The sequence below is a fragment of the Ursus americanus genome, chromosome 2 (genome assembly GCF_024610735.1).
Source record: "Ursus americanus isolate L20-20 chromosome 2, mUrsAme1.1.p, whole genome shotgun sequence".
Classification (NCBI taxonomy): Eukaryota; Metazoa; Chordata; class Mammalia; order Carnivora; family Ursidae; genus Ursus; species Ursus americanus.
Window position 1 is genome coordinate 15,546,138 of NC_142128.1, and position 20,464 is coordinate 15,566,601.

The following is a 20,464-nucleotide window of genomic DNA, read 5'->3' on the forward strand; positions in this document are numbered from 1 at the left end:
ATTTGTCATATTAGAATTAGGGGTTTGAAAAAAGGTAGCTTAAGGGGTGCCTGGGTGGCTCAGTCAGTTAAGCAACTGCCTTTGGCTCAGGTCTGGGATCGAGTCCCACATCAGGCTCCTTGCTCAGCAGGGAGACTGCTCCTCTTTCTGCCTGCTGCTCCCCCTGCTTCTGCTCTCTCTCTCTGACAAATGAAATCTTTTAAAAAGTAGCTTTAGAACGAGAGAGCAATGTCTACTGTGTGCCAGCATGTTACGTACATTATTCCCAATTCTGTCAACCTCTTAATCATACTGATGAGGACCCTCACCCAAAGAGCCCAAAGGTGCACGCTGTTGGAGCCTGTACGCTTTTCCCGGCACCCAGAGCTCCACCCAGTAGCCCACCGGCTGAAAACCAAATGGGTTAAGGATGAAATCACGGAGGTGGATCAGAGATGCATTCCTAACGGGGATGTTCCCTAACCTTGAAGGTCTGCATTTTGCAGGTCAGCCACACAAACCATTCCTGAGTGGGCCCCAATGTCTGGGTCCCCGTGGCAGCCTGGGCTGCTCTCTGGGTGTTCCAGTGCTGGAGTTTCTCCAGAGCCCTGCTCTCAGCATATACAGAAATGGCTCCCAGAGAAGTGAATGCATTCCCACCCAGGCTGGCTTTTCTCCCCTGGGCCTGGAGGCCAAGGGAGCTCCAAAGGGGAGACTGGTCACCTCTGCTGTCCTGACCGCTCCCAGGCCACCCGAGCTTCCCTCACCCTCCAGCAGAGGTCACCTCCTGGAGAGACTTGGCCCCTGCCAGGCCTTGGCCTGCATCCCAGGTTTGCAGTTGTGATTTATTTCTGGTACGTCAGCCTTCCGACACCAAGTAGCCAAGCCCAAAGGACGAGCAGCAAGATATCCTACTGTGGCCACGAGTGTCTGCGGGGGACCTGCTTCAGCCCTCAGTTGTCCCCACTCCCCAAGGGGCTCTGAGACCTTTGGGATTCCTGTCACATTCACTCAAGGGCCTGCGAGGACCTAACAGTGAGTAGCTGGGCCAGTGATGGACAAAAGCTAGGCGACTGGCAGAGAGAGGGAGAGGCTCTGCGGCAGAGGAGCAGAAACCACAAGAGCCGTTAGACCCACTGTTGCCTTCTGAAGGCAGATGGATGCAGAGTGACACCATTGACTCTTGAAGCCCCCCTCAGGGTATTTGCCTACAGAGAGTGGGTTCCCTGTATTTTCAGACTCTCTTAGCTTGGGGGAGGGATGTTTTGTTCCAAAAAGGACCAGGTTACCGACTGCCATCTGGGAACAATTTCCAAAGGAGTCTTGGGAAAGGTGTGGGGGGTGTGGGTGGAGGCAATGGACAGAGGCACAAAGATGGCCCCAAGTTAGGCCTAGCACAAGGGGCTGGCCCTCCTGCCCCACCCCAGGAGAGGTGAGTACAGCCAGAAGTCTGTGAAGCTCGGTCATGCCAGGGAATGGAGCCCCCAGCCTGGATGGCTTCTTGGGGTGGGTCCAGATATACCCTCTGCCTGTAGAGGGCTGGGGAAAGGGAAAGACCGTGTGCTACCCAGTTTTTTTTTGGGGGGGGCACAGATGCCCATCTTGGGAACTGAAAAGGACTTGCAAGGAAATGGGCTTGTTTTTCCAGGAACAGATATTTCTGTGCTCAGTTGGGGTTGCTGACTGGGAAGCCTGTGAGCAGCCCAGGCGCCTGCTGTTGGCAGAGGGGACTGTTGTTATTCTAATTCTTCCTCTGGTAACCAGGCACCCAGCAGTGGGGACACCAGGCTTCCTGGAACAGCTAGCCCCACTTGGCTGGTCAGCAAATTGGCCCCTTTGACAGGCCAGGCCTTCTTGGGCCCAGAAAGGGCAGTATAAGTGGGACTAGAGGCCACTTTGGCCCTGCTGAGCACCCATTTTCTGTCTGCCCCTCTTCCTGGCACTAGAGGATTTTCTCCATCCCTCAAATCCTGTATCTGAGGTAGGAGTTTGGTACCCTGGTGGCCTCTATATTCCTGAGGCAAAGCCGGCCAGCTCAGCAGCTCTGTGTCCAGGCCCGAGTGTCCTGGCTTTGTACTGCCCCACACTGCGGCAGGATCACCCAGGGCTCACTGGCCAATATTTTGGTAGGACGTGGGGCATCCTCAGGACAGGCCCAACCTGCCGTCAGGACCCTGAGCCAAAGGGATACCTCCAACCATTGACTCACATCCAGGGAGAAGCACTGGGCACAGCAGGGAGGAATGGCTGGGACATCCCAGAGAAGAGCAGTCTAATGGACAAGGTGACACCACACACTGACAAGTGATACCAGAGCCTGGGCCCGTTAGGCTCTGCATCCCTCGGAGCACCTGGCAGAGTGCTTCTGAAAGAGCATGAAAGAAAGAGGAAGAAAAAAAGAGAGAGAGAGAGAGAGATAGGGAGGGACAGATGGACAGAGGCAGGCAGGCAGGAAGACAGGAAGGAAGGAAGGAAGTGAGGAAGGGAGGAAGGAAGGTTAGGAAGGTCCTGGGTAAGGGCAGAATGAGTAAGGAAGAATGGGAAGCACTGGAAGGAGGGAAGTTTCCAGGGGAGGACAGTTATGACTGCGGGGGGTAAGGAGAGGCTGTAGGACTGCCATATGAAAAAGATAAAACAATGAAGCTTCTCATCTTTTCCACAAGTGCAGAGAACAAGCAGAGGGAAAACAGGACCAGCCTCATCTCCTCAAAGAGAGGAAAGAGCCCTTTAATTTGTCCTCTGCGAAGTCTCTCTACGGTTCTTTCTAAAATCCAGGGTGTGCCAGCCTTGTAGGAGCTGATCTTGGGGGCTGATGGCCCAACCTCTTGCCTCCGGCCTGCACTTAGGCCTGGCCGACCATCTGCTGTTGCTACTAGGGGAACGGCAGCTTACACCGAGAACATTCGGGGAGCCACATGGTTGCCTGGGGTTCACAAAAGTTTACAGCCAGTGGGAAGACGCTGGTGGACTCTTTCCAAAGGGTTCTTCAATTCACATTTCTTTTGAACATTCACAATAGGCCTGCTCTGTGCCAGGAGACACAGAGGGGCAAGAAAGGGTCCCAGCCCTCAAAAAGCACATCACCTAGATCACGATGGCTAATAGCTTCTTCTTCTCCTTTTAAAAAAATTTTTTAATTTAAATTTAATTTAGTTAACACGTAGTGTATTATCAGTTTCAGGGGCAGAATTTAGTTGACAGTTTCTTTCTATTTCTCTCTCAGAGCCCTTCAGCCTTACCCTGAGCTGCTGAGCATGACCCGGGACGAGGCACTGCCGGACTCATACTCGGCACAGGGCTTCTATGAGAACTATGAGCCCAAGGAGATCCTGGGCAGGTAAGGCCCGGACCTTCCCCAGGAAGTGCTGTCTTAATGCTCTAGCCAGTTCCATGGGCCCTGAGCACTGACCCTTTTCCATCCCCAAAGCACTGTCCACTTGGAGAAACCCTTAGTTTGGGGTCCTGCCCTCCTGAACCAGACCAGATGAGAAGGGCATAAAAGCACCCAGGTAAGAGACCTCTCCCAGCAGAGCTCTCCTGGTGCTATTGACAAGCACATCTGAACCCAGCTTTGTGCTAACTGTCAGAGATTGGGGGTCAGAGGGAAGATTATGGCCTTAGGTGCTGAGAAAGAGCACTGAACTAGGAGTCAAGGGTCCCAAGACCAGGCTTATTACTCATCAGCTCCAGACAAATCACCCTCCATCTACCTTCCTCATCCTGCCATCCCCAAAAGCTCACAGCCAGTTGGTGGCTAAGGCAGGACATCTCCTTGGTGGCTTGGACCTGGGATTCTCCCTGGGGTGAGGGGCCCCTGGGACCACCTGTCCTCCGCACCCCCAGAGGAGTCAGCAGCGTCGTCAGGCGTTGCATCCACAAGCCCACGTGCCAGGAGTACGCTGTGAAGATCATTGACGTCACTGGCGGAGGCAGCTTCAGCCCCGAGGAGGTGCAGGAGCTGCGAGAGGCCACGCTGAAGGAGGTGGATATCCTGCACAAGGTCTCAGGGCTCCCCAACATCGGTGAGTAATGGCCCCGGGCCCCACAGGGTGCTCCACCATGATTCTCTGCTCCAATCACCCAAGTCAGGGAGTGCGGCCCATTGTGCAGCTAGCCAGAGCCACCAGGGTGTCTCCTGCCCCCTGCAACCCCAGCAGCTCTGTGCCCGAGGCTTGAGGTTCCCAGCTCCATGCTCACTGCTGCGGAGATCCAGCTCTAAGCCTCCTCCTCCAGGCAGACAGAAGGGGTTTCAAGCAGGAGTGGGGCTGGTTGCGGGTCGGGGAATGGGAATGTGAGGAAGTCCAGGGGCGGGTCCCTCCCTTAGGGGTCCTCCTTTGAGCACCGTTCTGATACCCCTTCCAGCTTTTGAGGTTGGTCCCACGCAGCTTTAATCCTGTTGCCCCCGTCCCCCTGCTGCCTCTCTGCCCAGGCTCCTCTGCTACCTGAGACGAGTTAGTCATTTCCATTTCAGTACAGCTGAAGGACACTTATGAGACCAACACTTTCTTCTTCTTGGTGTTTGATCTGTAAGTACCCAGCTCTGGAGCCAGCTGCCCTGGGCTCTGTCAGAGAATCTCCTATTGTGGTCCCCCATCCAGTGCTTCCTGGAGACCAACAGCCAGCTCCCTATGCTCTGGAGGCCAAACAGGGTCACCAATGCTTTAGATAGACCAGCCCTGGGGGTCGAGCTGCCAGGTCTTGAATCCTGGGTCCACCATTTAGAAGCTAGATGATTTCTTTAAGTACCTGTTTTCTCATGGGTATTACAGAAGTAATAATAGCACAGCAAATGGCACAATGTAAATGCTATAAATTATCGACTACAATGATGATGACAAAGGTGGTCATTCAATATTCATTCTAGATGCGGAGGATATAGCAATGAACCAGACATATAAGGTCCCTGACTTCATGTAACAATTTTCACAGAATGAACAGAAAGCAATAAAATAAGCCATAATTTATGCACGTAGTTATGCACATGTACAGCTACCTAAAGCAGAACGGGGGTTAGAGAGACGTGGGGCTTCTTGAGATGGAACGGTCAGGGAATGCTCTCCGGAAGGCAACCTGAGCAGAGAGCCGGGTGAAGTGAGGGAGGGAGGGATCAGAGCCAAGACCTGGAGAAGGCTGGCGGAAGCGCAGAAGGAAGAGCCAGAGCAAGGGCCCTGCTGGATGGGCTTTGCAGATTCCAGGATTGGCAAGGAAGCCAGGGTGGGGGAGGGGAGCGAGCCTGTGGCATCGGCAGAATGTGAGATCGCTCTGTACTGAAGACGAGCTTTTGCAAGCATGTTAGCCATGGTATGGGCTTCGGAGGGATGAGAGTAGGAGGGTGACGGGATCTGATTTACTTTTGAAAAGCATCCATCTGACTGTACAGAGGCAAGAGTGGAAACGAGGAGGCCCGCAGTATTGAGGCAAGAGGCCCAGGGAGGCAGGTGGTAAAGGCTGTATTTGGGGTGTGGCTCAAAGATCGACATCATCGTCACCATCGATGTCACTATTCCCCTGCTTCTGCACCGACAGGGCTCACAAGATCAGCTCCTTGTCACAATGGCCTACTGCCCACAGTGACCTTTTAGCTCTGAGAGCCTCTGTTTTCTCAAGAAGGGAAAAATGACACCAACCACTCTGCCTATCTCCCCAGGCTCTCAACATTCAATTCCAACAACACAAAGTGCTCTGTGAACAATGCGTTCACACCTATGACCATTTTTATTAGAAAAGCTTCCCAAGGAAGGGAGCACTCCAGCTCCTTGATCCCCCACTCCACTCTGAGTCCTCACTAAAGAATGCAAATCTCCGCGGCATGAATCACTGTTGTGGGGGTGTCTTGATTGCTCCATGCGTAACAGCTAATTTAGGGACTGGGTTTACTTGAGGAAATTATTCAAGGAGATTTTGTATTGTTAGGACGGTGCACACTGTAGCCATACTGAGTATGTGCCCGGTTATTTTACTTGGAGACACAAGGTCACTTGGTCCGTGGGTACAATTAAACTGGCAGCCCCAGGAATACAGCAGCGGGCTGCCCCTTGCACAGTACCCCGTGTTTACTGGTAACGCTTTCTGCAGTTGCGAACAGTGCGTTCTCCTAGTGTCTTTAACGTGGAAGTAGAATGCTAAAAACTGGATTCACACATTGCCTTTTAGGAACACAGTACAGGTGTTGTATAAAGAAGGCTCACCTCTATAAATTCTAGGTTATCTCCTCAAACAGAATCCCCCTCCTCGCCCCCCCCCCCCCAGCTAAGCTCAAGGGTTTTCTTGCCTCTGTGCCACCAGCCAAATTCCTTGTGCCTTAGGAATCCTACCACTTTCCCTGGGGGGTGGGGGACTGGGAGGGGGCAGGCTGAACCTTTCCTCTTTAACCAGGGGAGACTTTCCCAGGACCCCCAAGACTTAACCAGCAGCAGCTGTCCCAACTCTGCTCAGTGGCACGGTCCTGTGGAGCCCTTGGGGGCAGCTCAAATATCCCTAACCTTTGAAGAAGTTGCTGGGGGAAGCTATTTTTAATGCTGTCCTCGGTTGCCCTCCAGAGAATAACTAGACTGTTCTAGCAGAGACCTCTTTCTACGTCATCCCAAGAAGTGAGAAGATTGAACCGTAATTCTTCACCCTAAAATAAGCAAACTTTGCTCCCCTGGCACTTGCACTATTGCTCTACCATTCGTTCCTGGGAAAAATCAGGCTACTCCTGTCCTTCTGCTCTGAATCTGTGGCCTTGGGCCAGCGGCTCTGGGTCCCTCTTTCACCTCCCAGACCTGATTTTCACCCTGACAGATCCCAGTCCATGCTGTCACTTCCACAGACAGGGGGACCCTCACACTGATGCCATCCCACCCCTTCAGCATCTCCTGCTCTTCTAATCTTCCTACACAACCTCTCACTCACTCCCCCAGCTTTTCCCTTCATTGTGGCCCAGTTGCCTCTGGAGATATGATGGTAGGAAACAGGTCTCTGGGAGCAGGATAAGGAGGGGGTGGCCTTGGGACCAATGCAGCTACACTCTGTCCCCACAGGATGAAGAGAGGGGAGCTCTTTGATTACCTCACTGAGAAGGTCACTTTGAGTGAGAAGGAAACCAGGTAAGGATCCATCTGCCCCCATGGCCATTTCCTGCCCCAGAGCACGAGTGGTACCGCCACCAGGGTCTTGGAAGGGGCATAGCTTGCAACTGTCTGGGCTGGGGGTGTGCACTGCAGGCTTTGGTAGCCTTCCCCCAGCCTGTCTCGAGTCCTCCCTCACAGGCAGCCTGGTGGGTATATGGGCTTCGGTCTCCCTGCTAGTGGCCTGGTCCCGCAGAGGAGGATATAAGAGTAACATGTGCCTGTCCCACTCCAGAAAGATCATGAGAGCCTTGCTGGAGGTTATCCGCAACTTGCACAAACTCAACATTGTGCATCGGGATCTGAAGCCTGAGAACATCCTCTTGGACGATAACATGAACATCAAGCTCACAGACTTTGGTTTTTCCTGCCAGTTGGAGCCAGGAGAGAAGCTGCGAGGTCTGGTAACATGGCATTGGCCCATGTCAGGGGCTCAGGCTCTCTCATCCACGCTCCCAGGAACAGAAAATGCCTGCATTTCTCCCCCAATTCCAGCCCCCCCCCCCCCCCGGAATAAAAATCCTACTGTTTCAGGCTGGGTGTCTCTTCAGGTAAGCCTCTTCCCAGCGCTGGGCCAGGTTCCCACTGCCCGAGTTCTAGGCCAGGAAACAACAGGCCCAGGCAGGTGGTCCTAGGAGCCAGCACCAGGCCCCTGCCCTTGGTCCTGAAGTCAGTGTTAGAAGAGTCCTAGCTCATCGGCTCCATTGTTTTCTTTGCACCTTCCTCTTCCAAGTGCCCCCTGCTGACCTATCCTATTCCTGCAGAGGTCTGTGGGACCCCCAGTTACCTGGCCCCTGAGATCATCGAATGTTCCATGAACGATGACCACCCAGGCTATGGGAAGGAAGTGGACATGTGAGTGTGATGGGGAAGGCAGGGACCCATGGCGAGGAGCCCCTGGCCGGGGAGGGGAGGAAATGGCAGGAGCTACAGCCAGCCCTCCTGCCTTCCTCCCTGTCCCCCTATGCCAGGTGGAGCACTGGTGTCATCATGTACACCCTGCTGGCCGGCTCCCCGCCGTTCTGGCACAGGAAACAGATGCTGATGCTGAGGATGATCATGAGTGGCAACTACCAGTTTGGCTCACCTGAATGGGATGATTATTCAGACACTGTGAAGGACTTGGTGAGAGGCCGGGCCTGCTGGCTCTTCCGCTCAGGCGAAGGGAAGTCCACAGCCGGGGGGGGGGGGGGGCATACTGTGCTACAGAACGGAGGACCCTGCTGGGAAGACCCTATGTCTTTTCAAGTGCCAGAGGGGACCGTGCCTTGATGTTGTCAGCTCCCCTTCCTTATTCTCTCAGGTTTCCCGCTTCTTGGTGGTGAACCCCCAGGGCCGCTGTTCAGCAGAAGAGGCCTTAGCGCATCCCTTCTTCCAGCAGTATGTGGTAGAAGAAGTGCGTCACTTCAGCCCCCGGGGCAAGTTCAAGGTACTGAAGCTCCCCTCCCACCCAGGGCAGGACTCCTCAAGCCCAAGCCCCCAAGTCCCCTCTCTTCCCCCAGGGACTCCTTTCACCCACAGGGTTTCCAGAGCACCTGCCCTCCCCCTCCCCACCCATCCCCGTGATGGTTCCAGCTCAACTTCTGGTTCAGAGAAGGCAGATGTCACCCATCTGGCTCCTACAGCCTCCATCTCTGCAGATGCTGGAGGGGTCGGGATGGTAGGGGGAACGCGAGGAAGGGCCCAGCAGTAGGCACACCAGGCTTCACGGCAAACAAGCTCCGGAGGGGGAAGGAGACAGGCCGGCAGGGGCTGGGTCAGCTTCTCAGCTCTGGCTCTCCACAGGTGATCGGTCTAACAGTACTGGCTTCAGTGAGGATCTATTACCAGTACCGCCGGGTGAAGCCCGTGACCCGGGAGATCGTCATCCGTGACCCCTATGCCCTCCGGCCTCTGCGCCGCCTCATCGATGCCTATGCTTTCCGAATCTATGGCCACTGGGTGAAGAAGGGACAGCAGCAGAACCGGGCTGCCCTCTTCGAGAACACACCCAAGGCTGTGCTCCTCTCCCTGGCTGAGGAAGACTACTGAGGGGCTGGCAGGCGGGGTAGGTGGGGTGGGGGGCAGGCAAGGAGGGAAAGCCACAGAAATGTAAGTTGAGGAGTGAGATCATGTCCAGGCCTCTGTCCAGAGGGGGCACCTGGCCCTGGCCAGGACCCCTGAAGTGGGGCGACCATCCCCTCTCAGAGGCCCTGCACAAGAAGTGCAGGGTGGTCCCACCACATGTTGGTAAGTGTGCTCGGAGCGAGGCCCTGCGGAGGGGGAGCTGTACCACCATCTCAGGTCCTTCTCATGGGAGGCCCAGAGTTCCTGACACTCACGCGTACTTCCCTTAGGGTCCCAGGATAACAGACAGGACGGTCTGAGATACACAGGCATGGAGATTTTACTGAACTCACAACATCCAGTGATGCCATGGGAGCAGGTTCTTTTCCAAGGACATGTGTTTACAGGCATATGGAAGCCCTCGCATAATTAACAATAGAAAGGGAAGGTTCTGGTATTTGTCTCTCTGGAGTTATTATGTACTTTGTGACTCCCACAATGCAGTTTTGTCTGGTACATAATTCGGTTCTCCTAAACCCATTTAAGACTCACAGTGTGCTTTAAAGAGCCCAGCTACTGCATTCTACACACTGATAGCAGAAATTACGTTCTTCCAGAGACACATGAAACACCACAAATGAGGCTAATGAAGGAAGTCTCTTCCTTCTACAGCAGTTTGCTGGGAAAACAAAGAAAAATGGGGAAATTCCGCCTCAAGAAAACAATGCCGGATCCCTGCATCAGACACTGAGAAAGAGGGAGGGAAGAGATTTAAAAATTTTGAACAAAGTGCCTTTCAGAGCACTCTGCCCCAACTGTTTGAGGACTGGCCCCTATCTGGTTAATATTGGACCTCTAAGAGAAATGCCCAGCTCCCCGGCCACCATCAGTTAAGTCAGGCCCCTTCTTCAAGAGACAACAGTACCCCTCCTCCTCTGAGGTCAGAGTCCTCTCCTGGCCTGCTGACAGATGCCTGCCACAGAGGGATGGGGAAGGGGAAGGAAGTCATTCCTGAGGCTAAAGTTTGGCTGTGTTTGGAATGTGACCAGGGAAGGACACGGGTACCACGGGGCTCTTCTTCTTGGCTCTGCATGGCTGTTCACAACTCCCCAGGCAGTCGGCCTGCACTGGAAGCACAGCGGAAGCCTAGGTTATCTGAGGCTGAGTCTGGAGTGTTGCCCATCCTGCCACCAGAGAAGAGGAAAGAGAATGGACATTCGTTGAGAAAGCGGCCTGGAGCCTTACCCAACTCTCCTGCTCAACCTCCTAGGGCCTGCTGTGGTCTGGGGTGCCTGAGGACTGAGGGCATGGTCTAGAAAGAAGCCTGGGATGAGGACACTCCTGGGGAGAAGGGGATAAGAAGGGACCTGGCACAGGGTGGGGGAAGCGTGAGTGAGCAGTCATGAGAGTCTGCTCTGGACGGCAAGAAAGGCAATGACTAGTAACTTCAACTGCTCATAGTTTAGAATAACTCAGCCGAAAAAAACCTGTCAGTACGAAGGGAGAAGATCATGGTGCCAATGAGTACTTCACACTTTTCAAAGGACTTTCACATATATCCCTTCATTTGCCATTTCTCAACACCTCTGGCAGGCAGGAATCGTTCACCATTTTACAGACCCAGAATCAGACACTAGGAAGATTTAAATGTCTTGGCTAAGGCCAATCACTGCTCCATGAGCACAAGAGATTCAGTGGCAAACCCAGCTTCCTGGTTCCCAGGCCAGTATGTCCTCCACTACTGTGTCCTAGAAAAGGAGGTGAGGGAAAGCCGGGGGCCTCAGTGTATCAAAGAAACATCCTGGGAAACATCTGCAAACCTGACTTCCTGAGGTCACAGAAACCGTGGTATCTTTCTAGACCTTATGGAACCCAGGAATGGGAGGAGTCAGAGGGAGATCACCAAAATAAATCTACAGATGAGCAAAGCAGTGAGAGTCCCAGCAGGGGACTCAGGAGTCTGGGACTCTAACATTCAGGTGCCTGCACTAACCATCTGTGTGACCTGAGCAGGTCCCAGCACCTCTGCGAATCTATTTTTCCTTAACTGTAAAACAAAATGGTTATAGAAAATGGTTCTTCATGTGCTTTCCAGTTTGAAGAGTGAATATTTCCAGGACTACAAGCCATGACCTATCATTATTGATGTGGCCATTCCACTCCCCTGCCTCTGCACACCTAGTTATGAGGACGAGAGGAGTAACCCTTACAATGCTGCACACGAAGTCTCTCTGGGTGCTGAGAGCTGGCAAGAAAAGGCACACGATGTCCTAGGCTCTTTTGCTTCTCACGGCAAATGCTGCTTATTCTCTTTTCTGTACCCACAACTTGGGGTGCACAGAGGGGTGGAAGCAGCACTAACACCAGCTCTGGGGCCGGCTGCCCGTGCTCTGGGAGACCAGGACCCAGACCCTCAGCCCCCAGTGACCAGGCTCCTCACCTGGTGGTGACCCGGGCCCGGTGATTGGCGGAGCCATCAGCTGTGTCGATCCAGGATGCCCCCCGAAGGACACGCATGTCCTGCTCAGCAGCCTGGTATGGAGATGCTGTCCACTCCCACACGTTGCCCATGAGGTCATAGAGCCCTGCAGCATAGCAGGTGGGTCAGTCCCAGGCTGGGCAGCACCTCCCCCCCACTCCCCTGCCCCTAGGTATCAAAGGCTTCCCTGGTGGTGTTTCTCTCCGCCTCATCCTTCAGGCAGAATGATCCCACCAACCCATTTGCGAGTGTGGAGCAACGTGATAAAATCTTACCATAGTTATTCTGTGGGGGGAAAGCGTTCACTGGGGAGACGCCATGGAAGCCATCCTCAGCCTTGTCACCCTTGGGGAACTTTCCCTGAGGGGGAGAAATTTACGCTAAAAAACGTACCATCCTGTTCCAAGGTGGTATGTTCCTGCCTACCCAAAGGAAAACCAAGGTCATATTGCTGTGTCATCTGGGGTAGGATGAAGGGCATGAGGCAGTGCGCTGAGGTGCCCAACCTGAGCTCCCAAACTAGTCAGCTCATGGCCTCTGCCATGACCTCCTGGCTGGACTGGGAAATGTGTGGTCTCCCCTGTGCCCACAGTGGTCTATGTCAAGCCCATCCCACTCCCACTTTCTCCACTCTCAGCAGCTTTCCCCGCTCTGCCTTGAACCCCATGTGCTCCGGTGCCGTGGGAAGGCTCCCCCTCCCCTCCTTTGTGCTCGGCACTCCCTCCCTGTCTTCTCAAGGATGGCTGATGCCTGCCCTGTGCTCTGCTGTACCATCTCTTTCCCTTTTACCACCAACGGGTTTAACTCTCCCTCCTCTGCCCTGACTCTACCGTCCTCACCTGCTCTTTACCACCAAAATGCTTGAAAAAGGAACCTGTATTTGCTGATGTAATTTGTTCAATTTGTTCATTCTTCTCAATAAAACTGGGCTTCGGCTCCCCCTACTCTATGGAAACTGATCTCACTAAAGCGAAGATGAAGGGGTAATAATTTACGCCACAGCTACTATGTGCTTGGGCTGCCACCTTTATCTCTTTTAATTTAATCCTTACAAGGTTGTGAGGCTAGTATTTTCTCCCTTTAAAAAACTGACAACTGAGGCTCAAAATGGTTAATTTATCAAAGATCACACAGTGAATAAGACAGATCTGTCTTTTTGCAAAGCTCTGATCCCAAGATCATCTAAAAGATCAGTTACCCCTTGGGTCCTTTTTAATGCTTCCCCCTGAAATGCTGATGCTGTGCCCCCTTCCCTCTACAGAGTCTCCTTGGGGAATAACACTCTTGCCTAAGATATATACTGATGACTCCCAAACCACTTGCTCTAACCCAGACCTCTGCCCTAAGATCCAGACTCATATTTTCAACCTTTAGCACATAAATGACCTTAAACTAAGCTGATGAGAAACTGATCAAGTTCTATCCCTCTGACCCCAAATGCATATCATCTGTTCTGGATAATGGTAGCACCAATACCCTGTTGCCCAAGCTTAGATTCATGCCTGAATCCAACTCCCTTTCACTTCTCCATATCTGATTAATTACCAAACCCCATCTGTCTTTCAGGCATGCCTCTCCCATTTGGCTTCCCCTCCATTCCACTTCTTAATTCCCGTGTTCATAATCCCCTGGGCCATTGCCACAGCCTCAAACTCAGAGACACCTCCCACCCCTGCTCAGCAGCCTGCAGCTCTACTTCATTTAGGCCTGCACAAATTAGCAACTAGCATCCTCCCCACATCAAATGATGTTAGTCCCCCGTTTAAAAACCTTTATCGGCTCCCCACTGCCTACACGGGAAAATCTAAAATCGTATCCTGGCACATCCAGTCCTTCATAATCTGCCTACGAGCCACTGTCTACCTCATCTCCTACAACTCCCATTTCCCTGTGCTCCAGTGTCTCTGAATTTGTCCCATCTCTGAACACACAGCACCCTTTCCTAATCCAGTGCTGACACTCATGTTGTTCCTTTGCTGTGGGCACCCTTTCCTCCACTTATCACTCCTATTCCATTGGCTCAAATGTCATCTTCTCTGTGAAGTCACCCCCAGCACTCTTGGGCAGTCACTCACTTCTGCTTCAGTACGTAGCGCTACCACACTGTTGCTTTCCCGGTTATCAGTCCCATTAGAACACAAAGCCCTCTGCAGTCCCACAGCCCAACACAAGGCTTAGCTTCAGGAGGTTCAGCCAGTGCTTTGAGAAGGGACAGGGGTGAGGAATGTGTGTCTTACCTGCCACAGGTTGGTGCGGTTTGGCTGGAACTGGTTTCCCCATGGGTAAAGCTGACCTGCCAGGAAAGCAAGGAGATAGCAGGGGAGGGGAAGGCGAAGGGTTGCAGAAGAAGGGAAAGACAGAGAGAGTGAGGGAACCAAAAGGAATTCAGGAGGTGATGAGAAAAGAAGACAGAGATTACTTACTTTTATTTCCCATACCTGTCCCTTCCACTCACTGTCCTGCATTCGGAGCCCCTGGCCTCCCGATCTGCTCTAGGACAGTGCCATCCCAGGTGTGGTTCTGACTAATGCCAGTCTGTAAACTATCTGTTACCAGATCATGTCCAGATAAGAACAGAAATTAAGAGTAAGATTTCAGAAACTTGTCAACTGGACTTAGCTTGGATAAATAAACAAGCCACCTCATTTGTCACATTAATAATTCTGGCTACTGGTATAGCTGGAGTTCAAAGAGTAGCAGAGGTGGTGAATATGGGGAGTTGCTGTTTTCTTCTCCTAACTTTTTTTCAGTTAGGATCGCAGAACTTTGTTGTTTGTATGAGTCCCTTCACACCCACGGAAAAGGCAGTCTGGGTAATTCTTCTTCTTCCCTGTGCTATGCTGTTCTGAGTATACTCACTGAAATGTAACATGTCTGGGTGGAATCTCCAAGAATAACAAATTTTATGTCTGTTTCTTCAATCCAGTTTTCCAGTTATTCATTTTTGTGGCATTTTACACAAGTGTTGGTCTGAGATGGATCAGAACTGAAAACAGTAACACCTGGCCCTCCGCGACACAGTTTAAGAGGCGCTGCTCTGGGGAGTTGTGGAGCCTTCCCACCGTTCAAAGCCCCCCATGCAGGGCAGGATGGGGAGAAGAATAAAGGGAAGTCGCCTTGCCATCTCTATACCCTTCAAGCCCCCTCGGGCAGCAAACTCCCACTCTTCCTCGGTGGGCAGCCGTTTCCCCCGCCACGCACAGTAGGCACGGGCATCATTCCAGCTCACGTGTAGCACTGGGAGCTCCAGTCTCTCTCGGATGCCAGAGCCAGGACCTGCAGGCTGACAGCCAGGATGAAGTGAGACAGGCTTCTGCGAGCTCACGGAAGTCTGAGGAAGGCTAGGCTTAGGGTGCCTGGGTTCAGCTTTTACCACTAGATGGAGCAAGGAAGTTGGAGGAGAGAGCCTGGTGAGTGAGGAGAGGCCCAGAGTCAGAGGGAGAATAAATATGAGCCGGGGGAGAAATGGGGTGGGCAATGGGAAACAAGACCAGGGCAGAGGAAACAGTGCTGCTTGGCCGTTGCCTTGAAATTTCTGTCACCCTTTTAAATTTCGTATCTCCAATGGGCAAGGGGTCTAGGGAAGCCAGGCCTCTAGAATGAGAGTCAACAGGGGTAGAAAATGAGGCAGAGGAACCAACCCTTACCTGCCTCCAGAACGCCCTTTCCACTGGAAGCCACCAGAGGACAGACTGCAAAAAAGAAGAAATATGACTGCTAGATGCTCTGACCCTGCAAGGGCACCTTCTTGACTGACACGCACGAGGCAGAACAGACACTTCAGGCTGAGACTCAGATAGTCCAAGTGGGGCTGTTTCTGGCCCCTTGAAAGCAGGACATCTTACTACCATTATTAGAGGGATGCCAAGCTGTTCTCTTGCCAGTTCAGGGAGTGACTTGAACCCTACACATATCTGGTTCCTTACAGAGTCTCAGTACGCAGAACTCAGCCCGGGAGCATGCGCTCCTCTGACTCTTCCACGGAGGATCGCTCTTGCTCCTTCCCAGCCCGCAGCTCTCAGGTGCGATTCTCTATGGTGGCTCTGGTGGGTCCCTAACCCACTCACATCCCCTCAGCGGCAAGCCCACGTTCTCTCACCTCCATCTGATGGGTCACTTTGTTCCTAAGCTCATCGGAGACAAAGTCCTCAAAGACAAAACTCCACCCGAACATCTCAGCCTCTGTCCGGTACTTTTTTTCCCTGACAAATTCCCTGAAAAGAGATATTTCACTTGGTTAAGCTGATAAGGTTCCATGTCCCACTCTCACCCCCTCCTGCTCCAGAAAACCTCATATATCCTTCTCCTCAGAGCCACACGTCACAGAGTTTCCATCAACAACAAGCAATTAACATGAAAGCCTGAGCAGATCTTCTTTTATAACCTGTTGCTGTACGTGCAATTCACATATAGTAAGGCACCCTTTTGAGTGCATAGGTTTGTGAGTTTTGATGAAGCAGGGAGTCACTATCACAATCAAGCTACACAGCAAGTCTTTCAAACACCTCTAAAAATTCCCTCATGCCTCTGCAACCACTGATCTGTTTTTTTGTCCCTACAGTTTTCCCTTAACCAGAATATAAATTCACATAAACCGAATCATACAGTGTGTAGCTTTTGGGTCTGGCTTCACTTAGCATAATGCTTCTGAGATTCATCCGTGTATTGCCAGGACTGGTACTTTGTCCCTCTTTGTTGCAGAGTAGCATTTCATTGCATGGATGTACCGAATTTTGCTTATCCATTCACCAGGCACAGGTCATCTGGCTTATCTCCAGTTTTTGGAGAGGTTGAATAAAGCTGTTGAGAAGACCTAAGGGTGGGGAATGGGTCTCTTTTCTGAAAGGTCTTCATCATATACCTACCCGCACAACAATCACGAGACGGAGACAGAACGTGTGTTACTATCTCCATCTAACAGATGAAAAAAACGGAATCAAATAAAAATAATGTGCTGAAATTTGAGCATGGATGTTCACACAGTTTGGTATGATATAGCAAATCTCAGCAAGCAAACTGCCAGGGTAAGATGTATTGTTTCCATTGGGCTAAAAGTACCCCGTCAGTGCCAGCCCTCTGATATGAGAAGACATTATTCACCCATCAAAAAGGCACTGAGAATGGGGGAGGGGATCAGATTTGGTAGCAATAGTTATTTACCAACCTCAGAGGGTCTGAACGGTTTGAAAATCTTTTACCAGAGAAGCAGAGACCAATCGTGGGTTCTAAGCAAAGTTTAGGGGCTTGCTGAAAGTCTACCATAAATAGGTCATAAAATAAATAAATAAATAAGTGCCATAATTTGAAATATAAAAGATTTCCATCATAAAATAGGTCATAACTTGAAATATATAAAAGTGCACACTGTGCATCTAGCTAGCTAGCTGTTTCTGGTTGCCATGATATAGTGCAAGCCTGATCAGAAGTGATTTCTCCTTCAATTTTAATAAAAATTCTTTTAAAAAGCACATATAAGTAATGCACACTGTATTATAGAAAAAACGAGAAAATACAGGTAGATAAAAACAAAAAAGTTAAAATCATCCATGATCACATCAACTAAGATATATCCGTGTATATCCTTTCCTGTTCTGCCCCCCAGCAAGGATTTTTAAATAGTTTTAAGAAGGTGCTTCCCTGAGGGAGAAAAAAAAAGATGCTTCCCTGGAATTATTTTCATTCGGAAGTCACAAAAACATGGGCAAAATCTGTTACCTAATGCAATGTTTCATCTTCCAGTTCTTTTTAAACACATATACACTCTATATACATATTTTAAAAATAGGATCTTACCCTGTATGTTGTTTGTAAGCTACTTTCCTCACTTAACATCTCACAATTACTTTTTTTTTTTTTTAAAGATTTTATTTATTTGACAGAGACAGCCAGCGAGAGAGGGAACACAAGCAGGGGGAGTGGGAGAGGAAGAAGCAGGCTCCCAGCGGAGGAGCCTGATGTGGGGCTCGATCCCATAACGCCGGGACCACGCCCTGAGCCGAAGGCAGACACTCAACGACTGAGCCACCCAGGCGCCCCTCACAATTACTTCTGTTTGACAACAGGATTTTAATGGCCACTAAGTATTCTGTGATGTTGATACAATATGTTTAAGCGATCCTTATATTGTTAATATTTGTTTACAATGGCATCTTTATAGCTAAATGTTTCTTGGAAGACCTTAATCCTTTCCTTAAGGAAAATCTCTAAAGATGGAATCACTAAGGCAAACGGCCTGAGAAGTACACCAACCATCCTTACGCTTACTTCAGTCTGTCGTCTCCTAAATCAATTTTTCCCCATAACTTTTTATTTTAAAGAGTTGTAAGTCCACAATGTAACATTTAAGTCTTTTCCCACATTTGCTTTGTCTTAATGTTCCCCCCTTTTCCTCCTCCTCTCTCTACATACCTCCTGTATCATTTGAAGGTAAGTTACGGATCTCTCCTGGATCTTTCTCTACTGTAGCCTACACAAACATACATAAAACATACCACCTTGAGGAGACTGAGACAGCTCAACATAGCTTCTTAGACTGAGCTGGAACCATAATGCTTGTCCTAAACTAACGCCATTTCCCTAAGTAAACATAAAGGGAATTTAAGAGACTCTCAGCTACTATGACCCTTCTCCCAATCCTTTCTCCCCGTGGAAGAGGTTTTTGTTGCATGTTTGACTTCTGCCCATATTTCTCAATACTATACCCTGTGTAATGTAATCCGTTGGCTGAAGAGTCAGGGGGTTTGAGTTCCAGGCCCAGCTCTGCCACTAACATAGAGTGAGTCTCCAGACTTCAGATTCTTATCTTAAAAATGTAGGGAACACTTATCCCACCGTACTATTGCAAAGATGATATGTAATAGTAAACAAGCTACTTTCCTTTTAGCTATCAGGAATGAAAATTAGAAAGAGCCTCTACCCCTCCTGGAAGAACACCTGATGTACCTGAAATCTTTGTTGGTGACAGGAAATATGTCAATGGCAAATGGTTTTACTGTCACCTCCCGGACAGGCCCTTCACCATCTCTGCCATCTGGTGAATTTGTTCCCATCTGGAATCTCCCACCTGGTAGCTGGACCATGTTAGTAGTCTGCCCATTCCCTGCAGATAAAAAGGAGTATCATCAGTAATACATGAATAGATATAAAACAAGTGGCAAAATTTGGATTATATGTAATATTCATAAGGGTGTAATGAAAAAAATGCAGGCTTAAAAACTTGGCCTTAAATTCTTGTTCTGCCACTGAATTTGTTGGGTGACCTTAGGCAAATTAGTTAATCTGAGTTTTTATTTCTTTGACTACAAAATGGAGATAACATCAAACTATTTTAATAGTGTGGCTGTATAAATTAAAATTATATGTGTGAAATGTTGTAAGCAGATGGTAATTATTCAACAAATGTTAATTCCTGTCCTTACTGCTCTATTCCTGTATACGAGTCTTTGTCCCAGCTAGGTAAATCTAGACACTAATACCCTGAAATACTTCTAGCATCTTTCTATCCATACTTCTGCTCATGTTTTTTCTCTGCCTCTTCCTCCCCACTTTATGATTTTTCACCATTACATCATATGCTCCAGAAAGAAAAGGATTACATCTATTTTCCCACTGTATTCCTGGCATCTAGTGCAAAAGCACAATAATTAGCAAATAATTGACTGAGATCCTTCGTCCTATCTGTCTGAGCACCTCAGACAATCAGAATTAAAAGGGCCATTAATTCGACCCCCTTACTTAACGGGAAAAAACCAAGACCCAAAAAAGGAAAATCACTTAAGAGCTTGTTAGCTGGCAATAAGGACTTAATCCAGGTCTCTTTACTTCCAGGTCAGTGCTATTTCCAACCCGCCACACTTGTCTTCACACTTTAGAATGTTATGTTTCTACTTAAGGATGTCTAAGTACCATAAGTTCCTCAGTGGCAGCAGAGTCCACAGTTTTTTCATGCTTCTCTATCTTTAGCCCTCTTGTTCTCATTCTGACACACTCACATTGATGATTGCGTCTACTTCAAGGGAGAAAAAAATGAGGCAAGCAGGGAAATCTCAGATTAAAAGGGAATTAAGAAACAACATGCAATTGCAATGTATGAACTTTATTTTGACACTAACTCAACAAATAAACGATAACAAACCCAGTAGGTGAATTTGAACACTTAACCTGATGTTTAGTGATATTAATGAGAACTGTTAATTTTTTAAGGTAGGGAAAGAGGACGGTATTTTTCTCATGACTCTGTCTTTTTGACTTTTCAAAATGAGTATTTACAAATAAAATTGTGTAATGCCTGGCTTCACTTCAAAAAGACCCCAGGGAAATGGGAAAGCGGGAGCGACACCAAAACAGCAAGGTTAGCTATAAATTGGCAACTAAGTTGCGCGACGGGTAGATGGGAGGCGGTGTCTTTATATTCTTTTACTTTATGTTCAAAAAAGTAAAAAAGAAGTTAGATACGACGTGAGCCGTTAACCACCTCGCTAAGTTGGCTGCCTCTGGGAGGCGCCCCCGGCCGCTCCAAACCCCTCCAGGAAGCGGGCGGAGGGGCCACGGTCTCTTTCCCGACGAGAGCGGGGGACCCACCCCCTTCCTGATGTTTCCTGGGGCACACAGGGTCAGGGGGCAGGCCAGCACACTGACCTAGCTCGAACCACGGACCAGACAGGAGCAACAGCACGGTCAGCAGCGGCAGCGAGGAACCCATGCCAGGACCACGAACGGCTCACACGCCTTGCAGCCCTGTTGCGCATGCGCCCCGTGTGCACCACGTCGGCCTCCGTACTGCGTGCTCACGGCCTCCGAGGTGTTTTTTTTTTTTTTGGCCGAAAGGTGTCGTTAGTCCCAGGGGACAGCT

The 20,464-nt window shown here is 50.2% G+C and overlaps 2 protein-coding genes across 2 annotated transcripts; one reads left to right on the forward strand and one right to left on the reverse strand.

The window, feature by feature from the left end:
- The first annotated feature begins 836 nt into the window (after positions 1-836).
- PHKG1 (phosphorylase kinase catalytic subunit gamma 1) lies at positions 837-9,591 on the forward strand. The gene is made up of 11 exons (XM_045786106.2): positions 837-1,014; positions 3,203-3,316; positions 3,823-4,001; positions 4,451-4,505; positions 7,002-7,067; positions 7,324-7,487; positions 7,853-7,943; positions 8,060-8,213; positions 8,392-8,517; positions 8,874-9,135; positions 9,425-9,591. Exons 2-10 carry the CDS (start codon positions 3,234-3,236, stop codon positions 9,117-9,119), a joined length of 1,164 nt encoding a protein of 387 aa, XP_045642062.1. The 5' UTR covers positions 837-1,014; positions 3,203-3,233; the 3' UTR covers positions 9,120-9,135; positions 9,425-9,591.
- SUMF2 (sulfatase modifying factor 2) lies at positions 9,452-20,401 on the reverse strand. The gene is made up of 9 exons (XM_045786107.2): positions 20,251-20,401; positions 18,556-18,712; positions 15,713-15,827; positions 15,261-15,305; positions 14,746-14,896; positions 13,851-13,906; positions 11,889-11,973; positions 11,575-11,719; positions 9,452-10,318 (listed from the first exon to the last, which is right to left on the reverse strand). Exons 1-9 carry the CDS (start codon positions 20,312-20,314, stop codon positions 10,234-10,236), a joined length of 903 nt encoding a protein of 300 aa, XP_045642063.1. The 5' UTR covers positions 20,315-20,401; the 3' UTR covers positions 9,452-10,233.
- Positions 20,402-20,464: the final 63 nt, after the last annotated feature.